This window comes from Pongo pygmaeus, chromosome 1 (genome assembly GCF_028885625.2).
Source record: "Pongo pygmaeus isolate AG05252 chromosome 1, NHGRI_mPonPyg2-v2.0_pri, whole genome shotgun sequence".
NCBI classification, from domain to species: domain Eukaryota; kingdom Metazoa; phylum Chordata; class Mammalia; order Primates; family Hominidae; genus Pongo; species Pongo pygmaeus.
This window is the reverse complement of record NC_072373.2, coordinates 32,815,374-32,834,487: the sequence shown is the minus strand read 5'-3', so window position 1 is coordinate 32,834,487 and position 19,114 is coordinate 32,815,374. Positions and strand designations below refer to the sequence as shown.

At 35.2% G+C, this 19,114-nt stretch overlaps 1 protein-coding gene across 13 annotated transcripts in view; it reads right to left on the bottom strand.

Moving 5' to 3' along the window:
- Window positions 1-19,114, bottom strand: part of ESRRG (estrogen related receptor gamma) — a 592,692-nt gene that overhangs the window by 61,290 nt on the left and 512,288 nt on the right. For all 13 annotated transcript variants that reach the window (XM_063672170.1, XM_054442396.1, XM_054442407.1 and 10 more), the window contains 2 exons: window positions 4,394-4,504; window positions 601-762 (listed from right to left, as the gene is read on the bottom strand). In XM_063672170.1, coding sequence (XP_063528240.1) covers window positions 601-762; window positions 4,394-4,504 — 273 coding nt within the window. The remainder of the gene's footprint in view (window positions 1-600; window positions 763-4,393; window positions 4,505-19,114) is intronic.

The window sequence follows — 19,114 nt, the reverse complement described above, 5'->3', positions numbered from 1 at the left end:
TACAGGATGGGTCAAGAAAAAAAGAAGAGAAATATTTTTAAATGCTAACTTTAAATTACCATATAGGAAAAGTTACCATGTCCATTTAATATTTATTTTCACAATTTATCTGTAAAGTTAAGATAAATAGCTGATTGTAAACCAAAGCAAAGCTTGCGAATATGACTAGCAATAGGATATAACTAGCCACTATGAACAAAACTAGTGATTCTTAGTTGGGAAAATAGTATATTAGTCTACCGCTGACAAAAACATTTTTTAAAGTGAAAAGAAAAAGTAGAAGTATTTGCTAGGAAAAAGGTAGGAATTTTGACAAAGGATAAAGAAATGTTTTAAATTTATATTCTCATTAGCTTACACTGGCAGTAGTACCTGTACATATGAAAAACTAACAAGAACTCGAGGTGGTACCAATATAAATAATATAAAGTCTAAGGATTCTATTAGGATATGCAAAGCTCTAAATTATGATTAAAAATAAATGTAAAGGGTTTTTTTTTAAGTTCAAACGAGAATAATTTGAATTCGCCCAAATCTATATACATAACCTAGGGAATTAATTGCAACCTTTTCTTTTCTTTTTCTTTTCGGAAAATGTACCTGGAATATGCTTCGCCCATCCAATGATAACCACCAACTCTCTGTCGGCCAAGTCACACAGTGTAGTGAGGGCTTTGATGTCACTGTCGGGGACAGTAGGGTCAGGCATGGCATAGATCTTCTCCGGTTCAGCCACCAACAAATGTGAGACAATCTTGTTATCTGCAGGATCAGACCAGAGCACTACAAGATCACTAGTAGTATCATCCCTCTTTTATAAACCCTAGAGTATTTTGTGTTTTGAAAAACAATCCAAATATCCTACAATAAACTCTAAATATTCCAATTATGGCTCAATAGGTATATATTAAACAGTGTGCAGGAAAACTCATAGCAAGACATACGCCACTGCCGCCATGATAGAATGTAATCTTTTTTTTTCTTCTTTGCTCTACCTGCTTTTGCTGGAATGAAGCCTCTGTCCTGTAGTGAAAATTTTTATAGCAAACAGATAAGAGAAGTTAGATGCTTTCTGGGTTTGTGCTTTGATTCTTAAGAGGGATTTGGTGAAGTAGATTAAATGGTATACAATAGCTTAAAATAAAACCCCCAGTAAACCATTGAAATATAGATCATAACACAGGAGGCAAAGAACTACTAATGCCTATAGTCACAATGGGCATGAAAGTCATTAATTGTCTTAATTCCTTTAAAGAAGAGGAAAGGTCAGAGCCCTTCTGCCTTGGTGAATTACTGACTATATAACTCTATCTCCATGGGATGCATTAAATAGGAATTTATTTTTTTCTCCCCCTCCCCACACACCCAGCCAGTCTTCCAAATACAGCTAGTATGTTTCCATAAAAATACTCCTCCTTAAATGTTACAGTCATTTTCTCTTCTGTGTGTCAAATTCTTTAATCCTCTATTTTCATCAGTTGTCCTTAGTTCATTCTCTGGTTCAGATTTATCTCTCTGAAATTTGTGATATATATTTTAAAAATCGTTCAAAAAATAAACACTAGAAACAAATGGAAAGCATCACATCAAATGTGTTTTATTGCTCAGGGGCATGTGAGAATTTATGGAAGGGGCTGTAAAGTCTTGGTAGCAGAATGATTTTTCTTGTTGGCCCTATTTTCAATTTCTATATGTAGCTTAAGATTTTATGCTTTCTTCTAAGTGGAGATACAAACAGGTAAGAATAAACCCACATATTTTAATGTTCTATGTACTATTACCGTAGAAAACCAGGACTTTAAATGAGGTTCTTGTGAACACAGCCAAAGTTCCCAATGTGTTTACCAGACTATTTGCCTCTCCCTATAAGTTTTTAACTTCTTTAACCCAATATAAAAAGACTTCACATAACTTAGAGTTAAATATAGCATTCATTTTATCTCCTTTTATGAAAGAATGAGGCTTGTCCAAGCTATAATTAGCACTTTTTCTAACATAACATTTAAACATTTATGAATATGGCTCCCATATTAATTGTACTTATTTCAAATAGACAACAGATAATATTCAATCATCATCAAATTGAGTACGCAGATTTGGGAGGAAATATTCCCAAATACTATGTTGACTAGAAAAGAATTAAAAATTAAATAGAGATTAATTTTTTAATATTTAATTTGGATTTTTTTTTGTATATGCTACAGAAACAACACCCCGTACTTTTAGTTATGCTTGGAAAAGTTTCAACTTTCATTGCTCTGACAATGCAACAAAACCTGTCAGCAACCATTAGATTCTCAGGATTAGAAGAAAATCCAATAGTAAAGAGCATAAAAATATATCCAAAAGTAATCATGATTCTAGTTGGTTTTTTTTTTTTTTTTTAGTACAGGGAACATAGCACTGGCATTATCCAAGTCAATGGATACTTGAAAAGAGAGGTCAGAGAAATTTGGTTGAAGCTTAGAAATTCCCATCATTCAGAAAATGGAATAGCCGGCAGCACTGTTTCTAGTTAAATCTTATTTAATGTTTCCCTAATTAGAATCAATAGAACCCAATTTTCATTCTTGGGCCTTTGTAGTACACAATCAGTCAGGGTCCAGAAATCTCCCCAGCCACTTTCTCAGCTAAGCTCAGGCACAGTCTCTTGACACTTATCTGACAGGATCTGAAAATTAAGTTTTATAAATGTTTGTTACAAAAACACACTAATTGGATGGACTAAGGAAAATTAACACAGAGGCCTTTAGATAATGAGTAATGATTTATTAGGAGTCCTCTTTATCTCAGACAAATGGAGCTCACTGAAATTGCTGTAATCTTCTTAAAGGTACTTGACAAGCCACTTCCCAATTTCTCAGGTTTACGAAGAAAACCATAGATGCTTCTCTATCATTTCAACTTACACATGGGCTGGTGCTCATTTTTCTTTCAGTAGAGGAAATTATCAATGGTTTCAGTCAATGTTTGTATAAAATAAATGAGAAATGGGCAGTCTGTATATTAGTGAATTCAGAAAAACTAAACCTCTAATGAAATTAAGCATTAGTGTTTATTGCATTTTATTGTATTATCAGAGAGGTTTTTATTATAATGTGCAAAATCTGTTTAATGCAGTCCTTGATTGTATTTGCAGAATGCCAAACAGCTTATGCAGGCTGAGGAGAAGAATGCCAGATTGGACAATTGAAGGTATAATCAACATAATGTTTTTTGGAAAGGCAAAAGGAAACTATGCCATATGTTCACTTAAGCTTTAATTTTATGTAAAACTGGTGTTTTTCCTTTGACATAGCTAAAATGTCCTTTCATTTACAGTTCAGGGTCTGTTTTATTTATTTAACAGATTTCCATATGCTCACATATGTATGATGCACAGCAGTGACCCCTCCTGGAGAATCTGAATTAGAAGTGGACACCTTCTCTTCCCGTGAAGGCAGATCAAAAATTACCCATGTCTTTCCTAGAACTGCTACAGATGCATTTTCCTCTGGTGAGTGCTTGTTGTGTCTTCTTAGACAAAGACAGCTAAATTTGAAAACAGTTTTCACCAAAGCACTTCTCCATGCCCAGTAGGATCCCTATTCATAAACATCCTAAAACGCTAGTTCTGTTGCACTACAACTATTAACTATTTTCTGATTTTCTGATTTTCAGAAAATAGGATACAGTGATTTCCTCAATCTATATTCCAACTCTTTTTCGTTAATGACAAAAAGAATGGGGCTTGCATTTTAGCAATGTACCAGTCATCCTTTCAAATTGCAACTTGGCTCCATAAAACCATGAGCTCTTTAAAAACAATTCATACCATCCATAAGGACATCTCAGATGGAACCAGCAACCTATGCTTGTTATTAGTAGTGCCCATTCTTGTTTTAATCTATTGCTAGCTAGTGTGTTAACCTTCTATAGCTCCAAATTAATGAGGCCCCTAATGTATTTTCACTGGGAGGTTGAGCAGTCAAACTCATTTAGTTAGTGAAAACTACAAAAATCACTTTCTTGTGAAATCTGAAACTAACAGCTCCAATGAACTAATGATCACAGTATGATCCATTTTATGTACCTCTGCAAATAAAGATAACCAGTAAATGTAAAATTCACACTATATAAGCTGTGCATTAATATGCTTATGCTTCCACAAAATGACTAGGTTAAAAAAAAGGCTGGAGAGAGAAAACCACAGATATCTCTAAAAGAAAAAACAAGATAATAAGCTGAGTTGCTGTCGCTCCTCACAAACAATCTTTGGGAATAGAGCCACTGTTCTCCAACAAAGAGAAGCCTCCTTGGAGTCAGTAGGGATGGGCATGCCAAAGCTGATGTACATAGAGCCAACTAGGAGGATTTCATGTTCTGGGAAGCCAGACACATCTGCTGTACTTACATGGCTTTTTGGCTGGCTGAACCAGCTGAGGGTTCAGGTATGGGCTGTTCTCCGCATCTATTCTGCGCTTGTACTTCTGCCGACCTCCACGTACTCTGTCAAGACGCACCCCTGTGAGCAAAGACAGGCACCGGCTTACTATTAAGGTAGCTATGTTTGAGACCAATCAAATACCTAGACGGTATCCCCCAAGGGCACATAGGTGACAAACAGTAGAATGCAGAATGGACTAGGGGTACTCAAATAATGTAAATAAGTGGTGGCTAAATGAAAACTGCCAGAGATTGAAAACCAAATCTATCAGCAGATGACAGATCCGAAAGACATTTTATGCAAAGCCATCAAGGTCACTATTTGCACATCAAAGAAAAGGCAGATTTCCATGTAGATTAATACAAAGAAGCCGCTATTTGGTGCTAGTATAGTTTCTTAAATTAAAGACCCTGGCATTTAGCATCCTCTTCATCAGTCAGCCCTGAAAGCTCAATGTGTAGGATTGTGTAGACCAAGAGCTATCCAACTTTCCTCCAGTCTGCCAGAGGCCTCAGGATGGACCTGTGGAATTGAGCTGAATAAAGAGCACCTACATGCTGGGGAGGAGGGAGGCCGGAATTACACTACACAAGATTCAGTCCTGAGAGACGCAAGAATTGTTCTATATCGAAATGTCAACATGTCTCAAGGGGAATGTTATTTACATTTTGGCACAAATTTGTATTTCCTCTCATATGTGAGAAAACTGAGAGCAGGTTTGGGCTGAACACAGGACAGAAAGGGGAGCTTCCCAGCTGGGCGCGGTGGCTCACACCTGTAATACCAGCACTTTGGGAGGCCAAGGCGGGCAGATCACCTGAGGTTGAGAGTTCGAGACCAGCCTGACCAACGTGGAGAAACCCTGTCTCTACTAAAAATACAAAATTAGCCAGGCGTGGTGGTGCATGCCTGTAATCCCAGCTACTCGGGAGTTTGAGGCAGGAGAACTGCTTGAACCTGGGAGGCAGAGGTTGCAATGAGCTGAGACTGTGCCATTGCACTCCAGCCTGGGCAACAAGAGTGCAACTCTGTGAAAGAGAGAAAGAGAGAAAGAAAGGAAAGAAGGAAGGAAGGAAGGAAAGAAGGAAAGAAGAGAGGAAGACAGGAAGAGGAGGGAAGAGAAGGGAAGGGAAGGGAAGGGGGAAGGGAAGGGAAGGGAAAGGAAAGGAAAGGAAAGGAAAAGAAAGGAAAGGAAAGGAGGAAGGAAAGAAGGAAGGAAGGAAGGAAAAGAAGAGCTTCCCAAAGAATTCCAAATGCTTGGATGTCGAAGGAAGTGCATGTTAATAGGAGAGGGCTAACGGGTGAAGCTGGAAAGTGGGCAAAAGTAGACTGGCAGGAATAGAACTTTTTCCCAAATAGTGATGGGTTGGGTCAAGATTCAAAGGGGATTTTCTGGCAGTGGATTTAAAAGATTAAGGAGAAAGCCAAGGGAATGAATGGGATTACAAATATAGGAATATTTCATTAATATCAGGAAGTGATAGGGAAGAGCTTGTCAATCTAGTTTCCAGACTGTAATTGTAAAGTTTAGCACAGGACCATATAAATCCCTACCAAATATAGGGATGATTGCTTGGGAGCAGAAGTGAGGAGACATTCTTTTGCAGTATTACGTCGTACCTTAATTGATATAACAATGTAAAAGTATCCATTAAGAAGTTCAACCATGTAATTCGTTGTACATATTTTGGCATTTCTCAAACTGTTTAGGAAATAGATTTGGTTTAACAGCATCATCAGTATTACTATTTTATTTAAGCCCTCTCAGAGCCATTAATATGTGACGGGCTCTGTAAAACTCTAAGAGGAAGCTACATAGCACATGCAGTGTTTTGCAAATCAATTGAACCAGAGCTCCCGTTTTTTTGGAATACTGATTAACGTCATGCAGAGTATGTGAGCTGTGGGTTATCTGAGTTACATGAAATGATTTGAGAAAAGCAGATCTATTTCTATGTGAATATTTACAGTGAATATATTACTCAAATGTTAAAGATTATTAGGAAAACAATTTTTCATATTATCTTAATAATACTACTTTAGGAGTTGATTATCTTTTAGCAGAACACACAAATACTTGGTTCTAGATAAAACCAGAATTGTCATATTGAAACATCAGAATATAGTGTAAATAAAATCAGGAGACAACTTTGAGAAAAGTTAAATAGGTTAAACAAACAAATATCAAAACCCAAAAAAGTTAGGTAAGGTTATTAAGCATTCACTGAACACTGCCATGCATGTTGATCACAAAGAATTTATATTTCTTTATTGCTGCTTTTAAAGCACTTCATGCCTACAGCAGATGTGTTCCTTTGTTCATCTAATTTCTAACGTTCTATTTTTATTGCATCTATATTTAATAAAGTTTAATGCCTTCTACTTCTCTCCACTTTCATCATGATTTATTTTTTTTCATCTCTTTCTCTTCAAAATTTTCTTCAGAATATTTTTCCAGTTGAAGGTGACCACATTTTTTCTGGTCACCTAAGATACATTCAAACCTCTTCCATTACAAGAATTTTGAAAATTAAAAATCTTACTAGAAAATCAAAAGCATATGACACTAATTATATCCTCACATGTTTGTCATCCAATTCCAACCCAATGAGAACATTTAATCTGATATTATTAGAAGTGTGAAGAGAAGGCAGGCAGAGAGAGAGAAACAATGACAGGCAAAAGCTAAAGAGAGAGGGAACATTTTTTGGACATCTCTAAAATTGTTAGAGCCAAGAAAGCTGAAGAATAAATCTTGATTGAGTTTGTAGACTCCCTAAATTTGCTTTTCATGCTTGTCAAGGAATGTATTCACTGTTAGCAATATGTCCTCATATATTGAACAAAACACTACATATTCTCCAACCCAGAAGTCAGAACTAGTGAGTTTGTGACAATGGAGTTTTGTCCAACATGAAGATCTGTGGAAAAAGACCATGGCTGAGTGACTTGATTCAAGATCTTGGTGGAAAACAATTCAGACATACAATTATATCACTTTAAAGCCATCAAGTAGTTTAGCCAACTGGGCTAAGTCTACAGAGGAAGTGCAACAGTGAAAGCTAGCTATTACACATCACGAAGAAAAAATACACATCATTGATTGACAGAGTTTTTATTATGTATTATGGATTATTAGGCTGAGGTGGGTGGATCACCCGAGGTCAGGAGTTCGAGACCAGCCTGGCCAACATGGTGAGACCCCCATCTTTACTAAAAATACAAAATTTAGCTGGGTGTGGTTGTGGGCACCTGTAATCCCAGGTACTCAGGAGGCTGAGGTGGGAGAATCGCTTAAACCTGAGAGGCAGAGGTTGCAGTGAACCAAGACCGTACCATTGCACCCTAGCCTGGGCAACAAGAGGGAAACGCCATCTCAAAAAACAAACAAACAAACAAACAAACATAAAACAAACAAAAAGTATTATCAAATACATTCCATTACTATGCATTTCTCTTTCAACTTCAAAAGGTGACTATAGAAAAATTCATATTACCTATTCCATGCATCACAAATCTAAGGGGGTGTTCTCTTATGTCCCCCACGTCCCTTCCTGTGGGTGTGTAGATCAATAACTATCTATGCATTCACTCGTACATTTACCTCATCCTTCCCATCTATCCATTCATTTGTCCTAGCTATACACCTATCCAGTGAAAAACCTTTCACATAAGTCCTGATTTTACACTTTATTTCCTAAAATAAAGACTAATTAGATAATGCATTCTTTTATGATTTGTAATTTTATTTATATGATAGTAGAAAAAAGATTAGTTATTGAAACTCATAGAAACAGATTACGTAATTATATAGTAAAAATTGACAGGGACTCCACACGCAGTATTATACACATCAAGTAAAGATAGCGATTAATGGTAAAAATTTCTAGAGCCAATATATTTTAAAGGTTCATAATAACTGATACTTGTGATTTTTCATCCCCTGTCAAAAGCAGGCAAATATTTCCAACTTCAATTTTTTCAATTCAAGTAGAAAACATTTATACTGCTTTTAACTCATTTTCAAAATCTGGAAAAAATCTGTCTTTTATGCATTGTCTAGTAGGATGATGATCTTATTATTGGTATTATTTGGTTTACCTGATTTTATGCTTGGTGAAATGTCTGAACCAAAATCCTAGTAACAGACGCAACTACTTCCACATCATACTGAAAGTAATCATCAATTTATTCAGTTACACTGGGGGAAAACACCACCCAGTAAAACCAGTTTTTCCCCCCAGGACAATCATATAAAAATCTACACACAAGGGACATAGCTCTAAAAGTTAAAACAGTCCAAAATATGTATTCAAACACGTGGACAAAGCCTCTTTATTTGTGCAACTTTGAAAATAGGTTTATTCATGTAAATCATAATAATATATGCACTTAAATTCAATAACATTATTTTAAATGGTCAGATAAAACAATACTGTATAGATATCATGAAGATATCTGTATATTTTCAACATAATTTTTAATGTTTTTCCCAGAAAAACAAATTTTTAAAAATTAAAGACACCAATACAATTAAAGCACCATGTCATAAATGAGGCAGGATCTCAGAAAATTAAACATTAAATTATGAAAAGCACCTCTCACAACTTTTAGAAAAGTCAATGGAAAACAAAATCTGCAAAATTGAGATACTACATTTCTTCTTATGAAAAAGCAAATTTTATAGTGATAAAAGGTACATTGCAAAGGACAGAAGTATTTAACCAAAAAGTAATGCTATGAAGATTAAAATATTCTAAGTCAAAAACATTGAATGAAAATTCTATCTCTATCACCATTCCCTGCACATAGACTTAAGCCATTATTTCTCATTAGTAGTAATAAATGCAAATAATATGTTGAGTTGAAAATAAATACAAATCGAATAAAAAATGAAGAGAGGCCAGAGAAAGAGAAATATAATACAAATTACCAAATAAGATTATTTTTATGTAATTGTTTGTAACTACCACTGATTTATAGTAATTTTGTTATATGCTCTGGCCTAAAATTTTTAGCCTTGCATACATCAAAATGAAGGATAACTAATAATCAATCGTTAAATCCCTATGAGCTTGGTCCATTGTCTGCAATCATGATTTTGTGAAGATTAAAGTTTCCCTTATTAAGATTTTCAACTGTAATAACATAATACTTTATCTTAAATCCTTTATCTTAAATATTATGCAAAGAGTATGTCAAAGCAAATAAAGCATAGTTTGCTAGTCAGAATGGTTCAGTTCTTTGTCTGGCTCTTTCCATAACTATTTCTATAAACTTTGATGAGTCTCTTAACTTATTTGCTTTTCCAAATATAAGATGGATATAAACAGTATATCCTCCATGATGTTTTGTTGTAATGATCCAATAACATTATATTATGGTTATTATACGAATGCACTTAAAAATATTTTATAAATCTTAAAATGCCAAGATCATTTATTGAACATCTATCTGCATAGAGTGTTACAATCTATCCCATCTCAAATCTGTAGGTAAACAGATTTGAGATGATGGAACGGTAAAATAACTTAAAGGATAACAGCCAAATAATAATACTATGTGATGTCTAAGTGATTTATAGAAATATCTAGTATCACATTTTATGTCCTGCCCTCTCCCATCACTAATAATATTATTTAGATTGTGATTATTTTAGAAGAGATACAGAAACAAATCAAAATTCTATTTTTTAAAAAAGATGCTTTTCCTGAGTTTAGCTGTAAGTACACAACACAAAGTTAAATAGAGAATTTATAATTATCTAATTAAACGAATACATTTAAAATATTCAAACTAACCATTTTAGCAGAAACAAACAACAATAATATTTATGATCAGAACCTGGGAAATCCAGATTTGTCATAAACAAACAACAACATAATCCAAATATTTCCACTAAAGGTGGCAAAGCCTGTCTCTGTATACCTTTTCAATCTTAAACACAAACAATTTCTGTTTGGACTCCACTTGAAAACCACTTTTGAAGAAGTTTAAAAATAAGATTTCTCCCAGGAAATAAAAGACCCACAGTGTTCCATGTTTGACAGGATTGGAAGTTAATTAAGGCAATTAGATTTTCCATTCATGTGTAGACTGCCATTATCTTTCTTTTAAATAAAAGATTTTAATAGCTGGCATTACCTACCTACCAGAATGTTTCACATTGCTTCTTCTTTCATATACTGCATTTGCCTACATTGCCACAAGGGAATTACAAATCTTATACATTGTCAGAATTTACAAAATTGAGAAAGCAAGAGTAGGGCAAGGAGGAAAAAAAAAATGCTGTGAGGCAAATAAACACCAATAGAAGTAAAACAGTTCAGCCCAAGGTCTTCTTAGGTCAGCTAATTTTGAGACTCCATTCTGTGCCCAAATGCAAATTTTTATAATATTCTGTAGTCCAAAGTCAAAAGTATTTTTCACATCTTTAACAGCACAAAGTCAGAGGCATTTCATAGGATAATAAAAAATCTTCCCTTCAGAGAATTACATAAGGATACTCTAGCCTACTTTCCCAATTTAAAGATAACACATTTAATATGTTGTTCCCAAATAAAAGTTTGCTGAAAAGCATTAATTTATCTAGACCCCTGGAATAGTTAAGAAAGATGCAAATATTCACATTAAAGTAATAATAATTTTGAAAAGATCGTTAATGAACACTACAATAAGCAAACTGTTGTGTTAAACAAATGTTATCAAACATAGATTGCAATTGAGTATAGGGAGCAGAATGGAAAGGCAAGACTTCTGAAACAATAAGGTAAAGAGGACAGCAACTTTTTCCTGCACTATATGTCTTCCTGATACAGTAGTTCACTTTGCTGCCTAAAGCCACCTCCCTCCTTCCCTTGGGAAAGAGAAATATCCAACAGCACCCTTGAATTCTCCTAAGATTTCTATAAGGGAACCATCATAAATAGAGAAAACACTCCTTAGAGGAGCGGCAGGAAAAGAAGCAAAGGCAGATTAGCAGTATCAGACACAGCAGTGGCAATTTTAGTGCCAGCCTCTGATGGGGTTCTCCTTCAGGACAATATCCTGAGAGAGTGTACCAGTTTAACCTAGAGTAGCTGTGCATATTTACAGGCTTCTCAGTAAGAGGAGTAGTGAAAATTATTTGTATATTCACACGTACACTCCAAGGAGGATCTAAGCATATTAAATTCTTGAGGATCATATAAGATAATTAAAGAAACCAAACAGTAGATATTTTCTCTAACTATATTGCCTGTTCTCAAAATAGATTTTGATATTGTCAAACATGGTTCATTATTTAGCCTCTTTCTTCCTATTTCAGCAGTCTTTAACTCATCATACCTACCTCTCCCTACCAAGTAACGTCTTCATTGTTAAATGAATTAATCAATTTGTGCATGAAGTATCTTGGGATAAACCAAAATAGTGGCCAGTGACTAGCAGTCATTGCTTATTGAGAACTTATCATGTGCTAGGCAACGGCTTAATGACTTAATTCATATTAACACATTTAATCCTTATAGCAATCCTATGAGGCAGGAGCTATTATCATCCCATTTTACAGATGAGAAAACCAGAACTAGTAACAGGCAGAAACAGGAGTGGAAGTGGGGAGAATGGCTGCAGAACTCACGTTCTTAAGCACTATGTTTAAACTGCTTCTCTGCCATCAAAGTCTATTTCTGGAAGAGAGCGTTTGGTATATATTCCAAAAGCAGAAACACAGGCAGATGAAAACTAATTATGGAGGTAAACAATACCTGCATCATTGGTACGGGGCACATATAAAAGGTAGGAAGAATGATGAACTAGCAGGAGGAAAAAATAATGAACACTCTTACTCAAAAGGGCTAGGTGATTTTGCCTCTATCACTTTATAAGGTGATTTCACCTTTAAAAGTTTACAGCTATGAGATCGTGAACAAACCAAAAGTGATAAAAAGATTCCATTCCTCCTTTTTTCCACTGAGGCAGGGACTGAGGGATATTAATTTCCCTGTTCCTGGTCTTCACTGCAAGTTAGACAAGGTGTGTATTTCAAGGGCCAGGGAGGCAGAGCCACCTTCCAGTTGAATTTTACAGTTCAGGAGGGAGTCCCACAAAGTCTATTTTCCACTAAACTCCCCCAGCCAATGATTACATTTACTTGTGCTGGAATATCATGACAACAATTCAGAAACATTGGAAACGGTTTGGCTGCATGTGAAAACATTATAATGTCTGATAATATAAAAGAGAAAAATCACACAGGGAGAGAAAATGCATATCCATTAGGCGGGCTTTTTTTTTTTTTTTTTTTTTTTTTTTTTTTTTTTTTTAAACAGAGTCCTCAGTCACTAAAAGAGATAAAAGCCATGACTCACATTAAAGCTTCCTTGCTCTACAGATGAATTAACAATTAGCAAGGGGAAGTCTTTCGTTTTGGTCTCCTGATAGCTATCTGGACTATTAAACATGTGAGGCTTGCATAGGAAATTACAAAGGCTTCCCTCCGTTTCAGATTCAAGTTGCATCCAAAATACAGTTGTGGATTTCTGTGCATAGGACATAACCCCAAAGAAGTCTCTTCTTCTATTTTTTTCCCCTCCACAATGTGATTGACTGCTCTTAACTGGTTCTGGGGATCATGTGCTAAATTTATAATCTGCATTGGAGCTGAGATTGCAATGACAGAAATCGGAATAACCATAAACAAAATATTTAACAGAGAGATGTTGTTCTACCAGGGGTAAAGTTGCTTCATCTGAAGCATGGAGCCCTCATCTATGACACATACAAGTACAAATTATGTCATCTGCAACAGGTGACAAGTTTTAATTGAATGTCTTCTGTCTGCAATTCTGACAAAAGGTGAATGGAAATAAATGAGCCTGGCAAGACAGCCCTGAGCCTTACAATACCCAATATCTCATTATTTTTAAACAGCTATCTATAAACTGATGCTGACAAGCCTCGAACCTTTTATTTCTGCTCAAGAGGAGGTGGCTGTGAAGGGGGAAAAAAAGAAAGAAAGAAAAGGGGCATCCAGAACATTACATTAAACATGCAATACCTACCATTATCACTTCCCCAATGTAATTAAAGGAAACCTCCTATTCAAAAGGCACTATTTCTTACTTTGCTTGATGTCAGAGGGAGAGAGAGAGAGAGAGAATGAGAATGAGAGGATGCTTGGCCTGCATTTGCTGAACATAGGTATTGTCTGTAAAGAAAAAAGGAAAATCTTCTCTTTCCTTCATTTTGCCTGTTAAAAATTTCATAAACTATTGAAAAAAGATACTACTATGGTTCATGCGTATCTAAACTATATTTTATCTTGTTACTGTTTAAGATGGGTGAATCTTCTATTTATCCTTTTCAAAATTGCCTTCTCATATGAATAAAGTTATGAATTCATGGGTAAAGACATGAAATGGGGTTGTACATCAACATCAGGAAAAGTGATTCTACTAATTCACAATTAAATGTGACACTGGCAGCAATAAGTTTAACCCAATAATAATAGTTATAACAGTGCACAGCACCCCATGGGGATGCCCTGTATAAACAGAAGCACAAATATTATTTATGCAAAATTCAATGCCCTGTAAAATGAATTAAATATGAAATCAACCAAGCAGGCTTACAAGTTGCTGGGTTGACAGCCCACAGTCACTTTGGTTCATTTGATGGAAATGAATATAGTGGAATATAGTAGAGTCTAATGATCAAAAAAGCAGACATGGATTTAAAATATAGATTTTTTAAAAAAAAGGAAATAGATGGCAGAGAAAGGTGCCATATGAGCCTGGAGGGCATTTGGTTTCAGCATATGTGAATCTAGATCATACGGGCAACCTAGGAAAAGCCTGTGAAGCTCAAAGAGGAACTTATGGAAATTCTAATAGGGGAAAACTTTATCTCCCAGCCAATGTGTTAGTAATTCACTAAGGACAACAAAATGTATTACCAGACTGGAGCAGAAATCCTGAGTGTCAATTATTAGATACCAAAGAGAGGCATGACGTTTGGTAATATTTCTCTGGTGATCATTATAATTTGGCAAAGTTGAAATTCAAAATAAAGTAAATCTAGTATAAAGAATATGGTATATGTTCCCAGGTCATGTGTAAAGAGAATTATACCGCTTTAGGAGAAAATGTTTCCTCTTAGGAAAAGAATAGTTCAATAGAGATTAAATGTAAATACAAGTGAGAGATTCCTTGTTACACTGTGACACTTCTTATTTCTTGTAACATTGGTAGCAATAAGTTTAACACAGTCATAGTAGTAAAAACAGTGCATAGCACCCCCATGGGAATGCTCTGTGTAAAAGAAGCCCCAAATATTATTTATTCAAAATTCAAAACCCCATAAAAAATAACTAAATATAAAACTAAGCAAGCTGGTCTTCAGGTTGCTTGGTTGCAAGCCACAGTCTCTCTGTTTATCCAATAGAGAGAAATAAAGTGGAGTCTAATGACTCCATTGTGAGTCTTAGAATAAACAAGAAGTAATGAAGGAACATGAAAAAGGAGTTAGAAGGATACTCTAAAGTGGGTTGATTCAGAGTCTGATATGAAATCAAGAGAATACAGTGGTTTCCATCCCCTTCTCAACCAACTCTATATACCATTACTGAACCTCATTCATCTACCAACTGTGTTCTTAAATATTCATGAGGAAAGTTAGTAAAGAAAAAACAGCAGAGATTATGAGAGAAAAATATAAGCTCTGTAGAAATTCAGAAATTGAGAAGAAAAGCACAAAAGATTCAGAGCACATTCTCAGCTGCCTTGAGCCCTGAGCTATCCAGTTGCCTGTAGCCCCCTGAGGGCACATTTTCAAGCCAATTAATACAGTTTTTCTCTCCTAGAGTTGACAATTCAACTCTTGAGGAATGTAAGATCTCATGGGAAAAGCTGAGGTAAGAGAATTATGAATAGTGGTGAAAATAAGAAATCTATGTACATATATATAAGTGATATATATTCATTAAAATGAACACAAATATGAAAATACTACAGATTACAGACACACTAAATAAGCAATGTTTCCTGTTCAATTTATTTCCATTTAGCATCTTTTGATCTCTTGTATGTTTTCAGAATCTCAATTCTATCTGGTTTCAGTAAGATGACTATAAATTCTGTTTGCTTTGATGCACACAATATGCATACAAAAGGCATTATATTTGGACATCTGGATTACAAGCTAAATATTCAATGTTATTTTTATTTTGCTACTCTGAGCAACTAGGTCTTAATATGGATCCACTCCAGATTCACATTAAATTGATATATCATGTTAAAGGTTTGGAGGAGAGTTATACATATGTGTATGCATAGTTACATGTCCATCTAAACATACCAAAATTTTTTGTCAAAGAAATTAACAGTTGGGAAAGTATATACTCTGAGGGCCAGTGAGGAAACTGTACATGTGAAGTATTGTGGTAGGGTGAAGTCCATAGCCTGTATTTTTATTCTTAAATTAGACTGAGTGAAACATGTGTGAAAATATAGAAAACACCAATGATATATCCAGACACCAAACATACTGAGTCTTGGCCGAAAAAAAGTTTGTATTTGTAATAAGTCATGAATTTCCTGACAGACTTCCCTGTGTATTGTTATTATATGAGGGGTTGTAGGAAGGGCAATTGCAAGTCTAGTCAACATGATCCTCAATGCAAGGATGCATCTTTAAATTCTAGTGTGTGCCAAGAAAAAAACAAATACACTTTCTCATTCACAAGGCAGCTGAAGGCTGGATGTTGAGAGTGGAGACTCCAAATATCACTCCCTCATGTAGAAGGAGGCAGAATTCCCCATGAAAATTTCCTTGCATTTTCCAAACTTAAATTTCTTAGTCTTTTCTGTCAATTGTCTCCCTCTATGTTTTTGGAATATAGACTGGCCTAACTGCAAACGTCAAGGTATTTCATTTGTTACATATATTCAGCTTAATTCCATAAAAATTTGAGAGTGGAGTGCATAGTGAAAATGACATGCTAATTGAAAAAGCTTTGAAGGATCAAAACATAATCAAATGATTTTGGTGTATGTTGTAAGTGTCTATACATCATCATTAGCCATGCAGTATGTATCACACGCCTGCTACACAGTAGGTACTCAAAAATACTGAGTAAGTGAATAAATAAATGTAAAACATGCTTTATAGCCATGCACTATGATGATTTTTGTTTTTCTTTTGGTAATTCTAAAACTGGAATGTACACACACAAATATGAATCTCTTGTCAATTTTTTTCAGTAATTCTTGTTTGGCATGTTTTCTTAATGCGCCAGTGTACAGTAAATTAAGAAAAGTAAAGAAAACTTGAAGATAACATATCATGAAGCGTTGAAGAAAAAAAAGGAGTTGGCTGAAAGGTAGACTCTCGGTTTTATTTTTTAACTATTTATCATAGATAACATAAAACAGCATTTGATTTGCTGTGAAAACCTCAGTTAGATATTAAGAAGAACTGACTGATGAGAGAATTATATTTAGATACTGAATATTGAACAAGAAAGATCATAGATTGCTTTACTTGGGAAATTTGACAAATGAGGAAAACCATTCCCTTCCTGAGACATTTTTATTGCTCTCCTGCCTGGAAGCAGATGAATGAGTTTGATCACATGTTAAGCTCTCTTCCAGTTCTAAAAGTCTATGAATGAAATGGTGTACTTAAAAAGATGGAATTGACCCACAGATTCAGAGTCCGACAACTGCCTTGGCAGTTGGAAACATCAACATACTTCATATCTTAAATCAGGGAAGACTGGAGCCAAATGGATAGCATTAATGAACCAGAAGAGCAGAAGGCTTTCTGGCACAGGTTTTAGCGTTCCCCTCACACTGACCTTGGCCAAATGCATTTCCTTTTGTTCTTGATGATAATAAAGCAAATAAAGTGCCCATGTTTGAAAAATGCTTCTAGCTTATGATTGCATTAGGAAAAGATCAATGTCTGTTGCACATCACTGTGGAAACTGAAGTATGGGAAATCATATACAGCTTCAGATTTGTAGAAATTTACAACATATAGACTAAAAGTGAGCTGAGGAGGATATGACTAAATAACATATTTTGAAAGCAACCAAAGAATAGATAATGACTGTTCTGTTATTTAGCTGAATTCCATCTAATGTCTTAAAAATCAAAAGGCATTTGGTTAAAGATGACCAGATTTCATTAAGTATGCCACAATGGTGAAAATTATTGTTTCATCTCAACATCTACAGTCACCCTTTTGGCAGAAATCACATTATGTACAGATATATATGTATATCTCTGTATATATGTATACACATGCATACATGTACATATATCCACACACATACACAGGGGCTAAATGTTAGAAGTTTCTTGATAGAAGTCAAGTTTGACAATTGGTTGGTTACATTATAAGTTGGTCACTATTTAGAACTTACTCTTTTATTTATTTAGGCCCTCCATCATATCTGCATAGATTAAATTACCTAACTATTTAAGTTGTTCTATAGGCTACATCTTGAAATCCTGATTTTAAAATGTCATTTTGTAGGGCTTTAAGTATAATAATAATGTATAAAATACATGTATTTCCATTAGAAATCATTTCAAATGAGAGTAAAAATTTAATCACCCACACATCCAGACCTAGCACCTGTTAATTAAGAATGCTGACCTGTTTTGTTCCAAAAACCCCTCCTAAAGAATTTCTTGCTAAGCTCTGGTCTCCACTGGTAGTTATAGCAGGTGGCAACAAAGGGTATCTTTAAATTCATCCATTGTGTTTACTAAATGTTTTCATGCTCTGAAGGAATGCCTTTTTGCCGAGTGAAATCTGTTGGAAACTGCAAATCAGTTCTTCTTTTTTTTTTTTTTTGAGACAGAGTCTTGCTCTGTCACTCAGGCTGGAATGCAGTGGCATGATGTCAGCTCACTGCGGCCTCTGCTCCCAGGTTCCAGCGATTCTCTTGCCTCGGGTTCCCAGGTAGCTGGTATTATAGGAATGTGCCACTATGCCTGGCTAATTTTTGTATTTTTAGTAAAGATGGGGTTTCACCATGTTGGCCAGGCTGGTCTAAGTGGTCAATTCTTAAAGTACAAGTGGTAAGCTCCATTTTCACTCAGACTACACCAAGTTCATCATCACTGATAATTAGCTGACAAAGAATTTTTCTTCTGTTGGCCTGGACGCTTTTTCTCTAATTTCTTGCACTGTATGAAAGAGAAGGTCTTTGAAGTGGCAAAAGATGAAGAAGATCCTAAATGCTTTTTGGAACAGTCTAGGAGGAATTCGGTTTTAACAGTGCTTTCTTAGGGTTTGTCAGTCATAGAGTACAAAGGAACGGAAGAAACTACTAGAATAGAAAACCTAAAGTGGTGGGAGAATGGGAGAATGGCCAGGAAAGACTTCATGAGAAAGAGGGAAGGGAAGGAAATTAAAAAGACTCTTGAGTGTTTGAAGAAAAAAAAACTGTAAATTTGAAAGAAGGCAGTAAAAATCATTTTTCTATCAACTTTCAAGACTATGCAGGCATATTATGAAGAACTGCCCATATGTCAAATTGCATATTACATAGGGTGAAAAAATGAATCTTTAAACAGGACATGACACATACTGGATGGCCAGCAATATATCCTAGACCACCAGAATATTAGTATCATTGCACTCAGAGACAGTAAAAATATGAACTTGATAGCAACAGATGAAAGTCAAATGTGTACA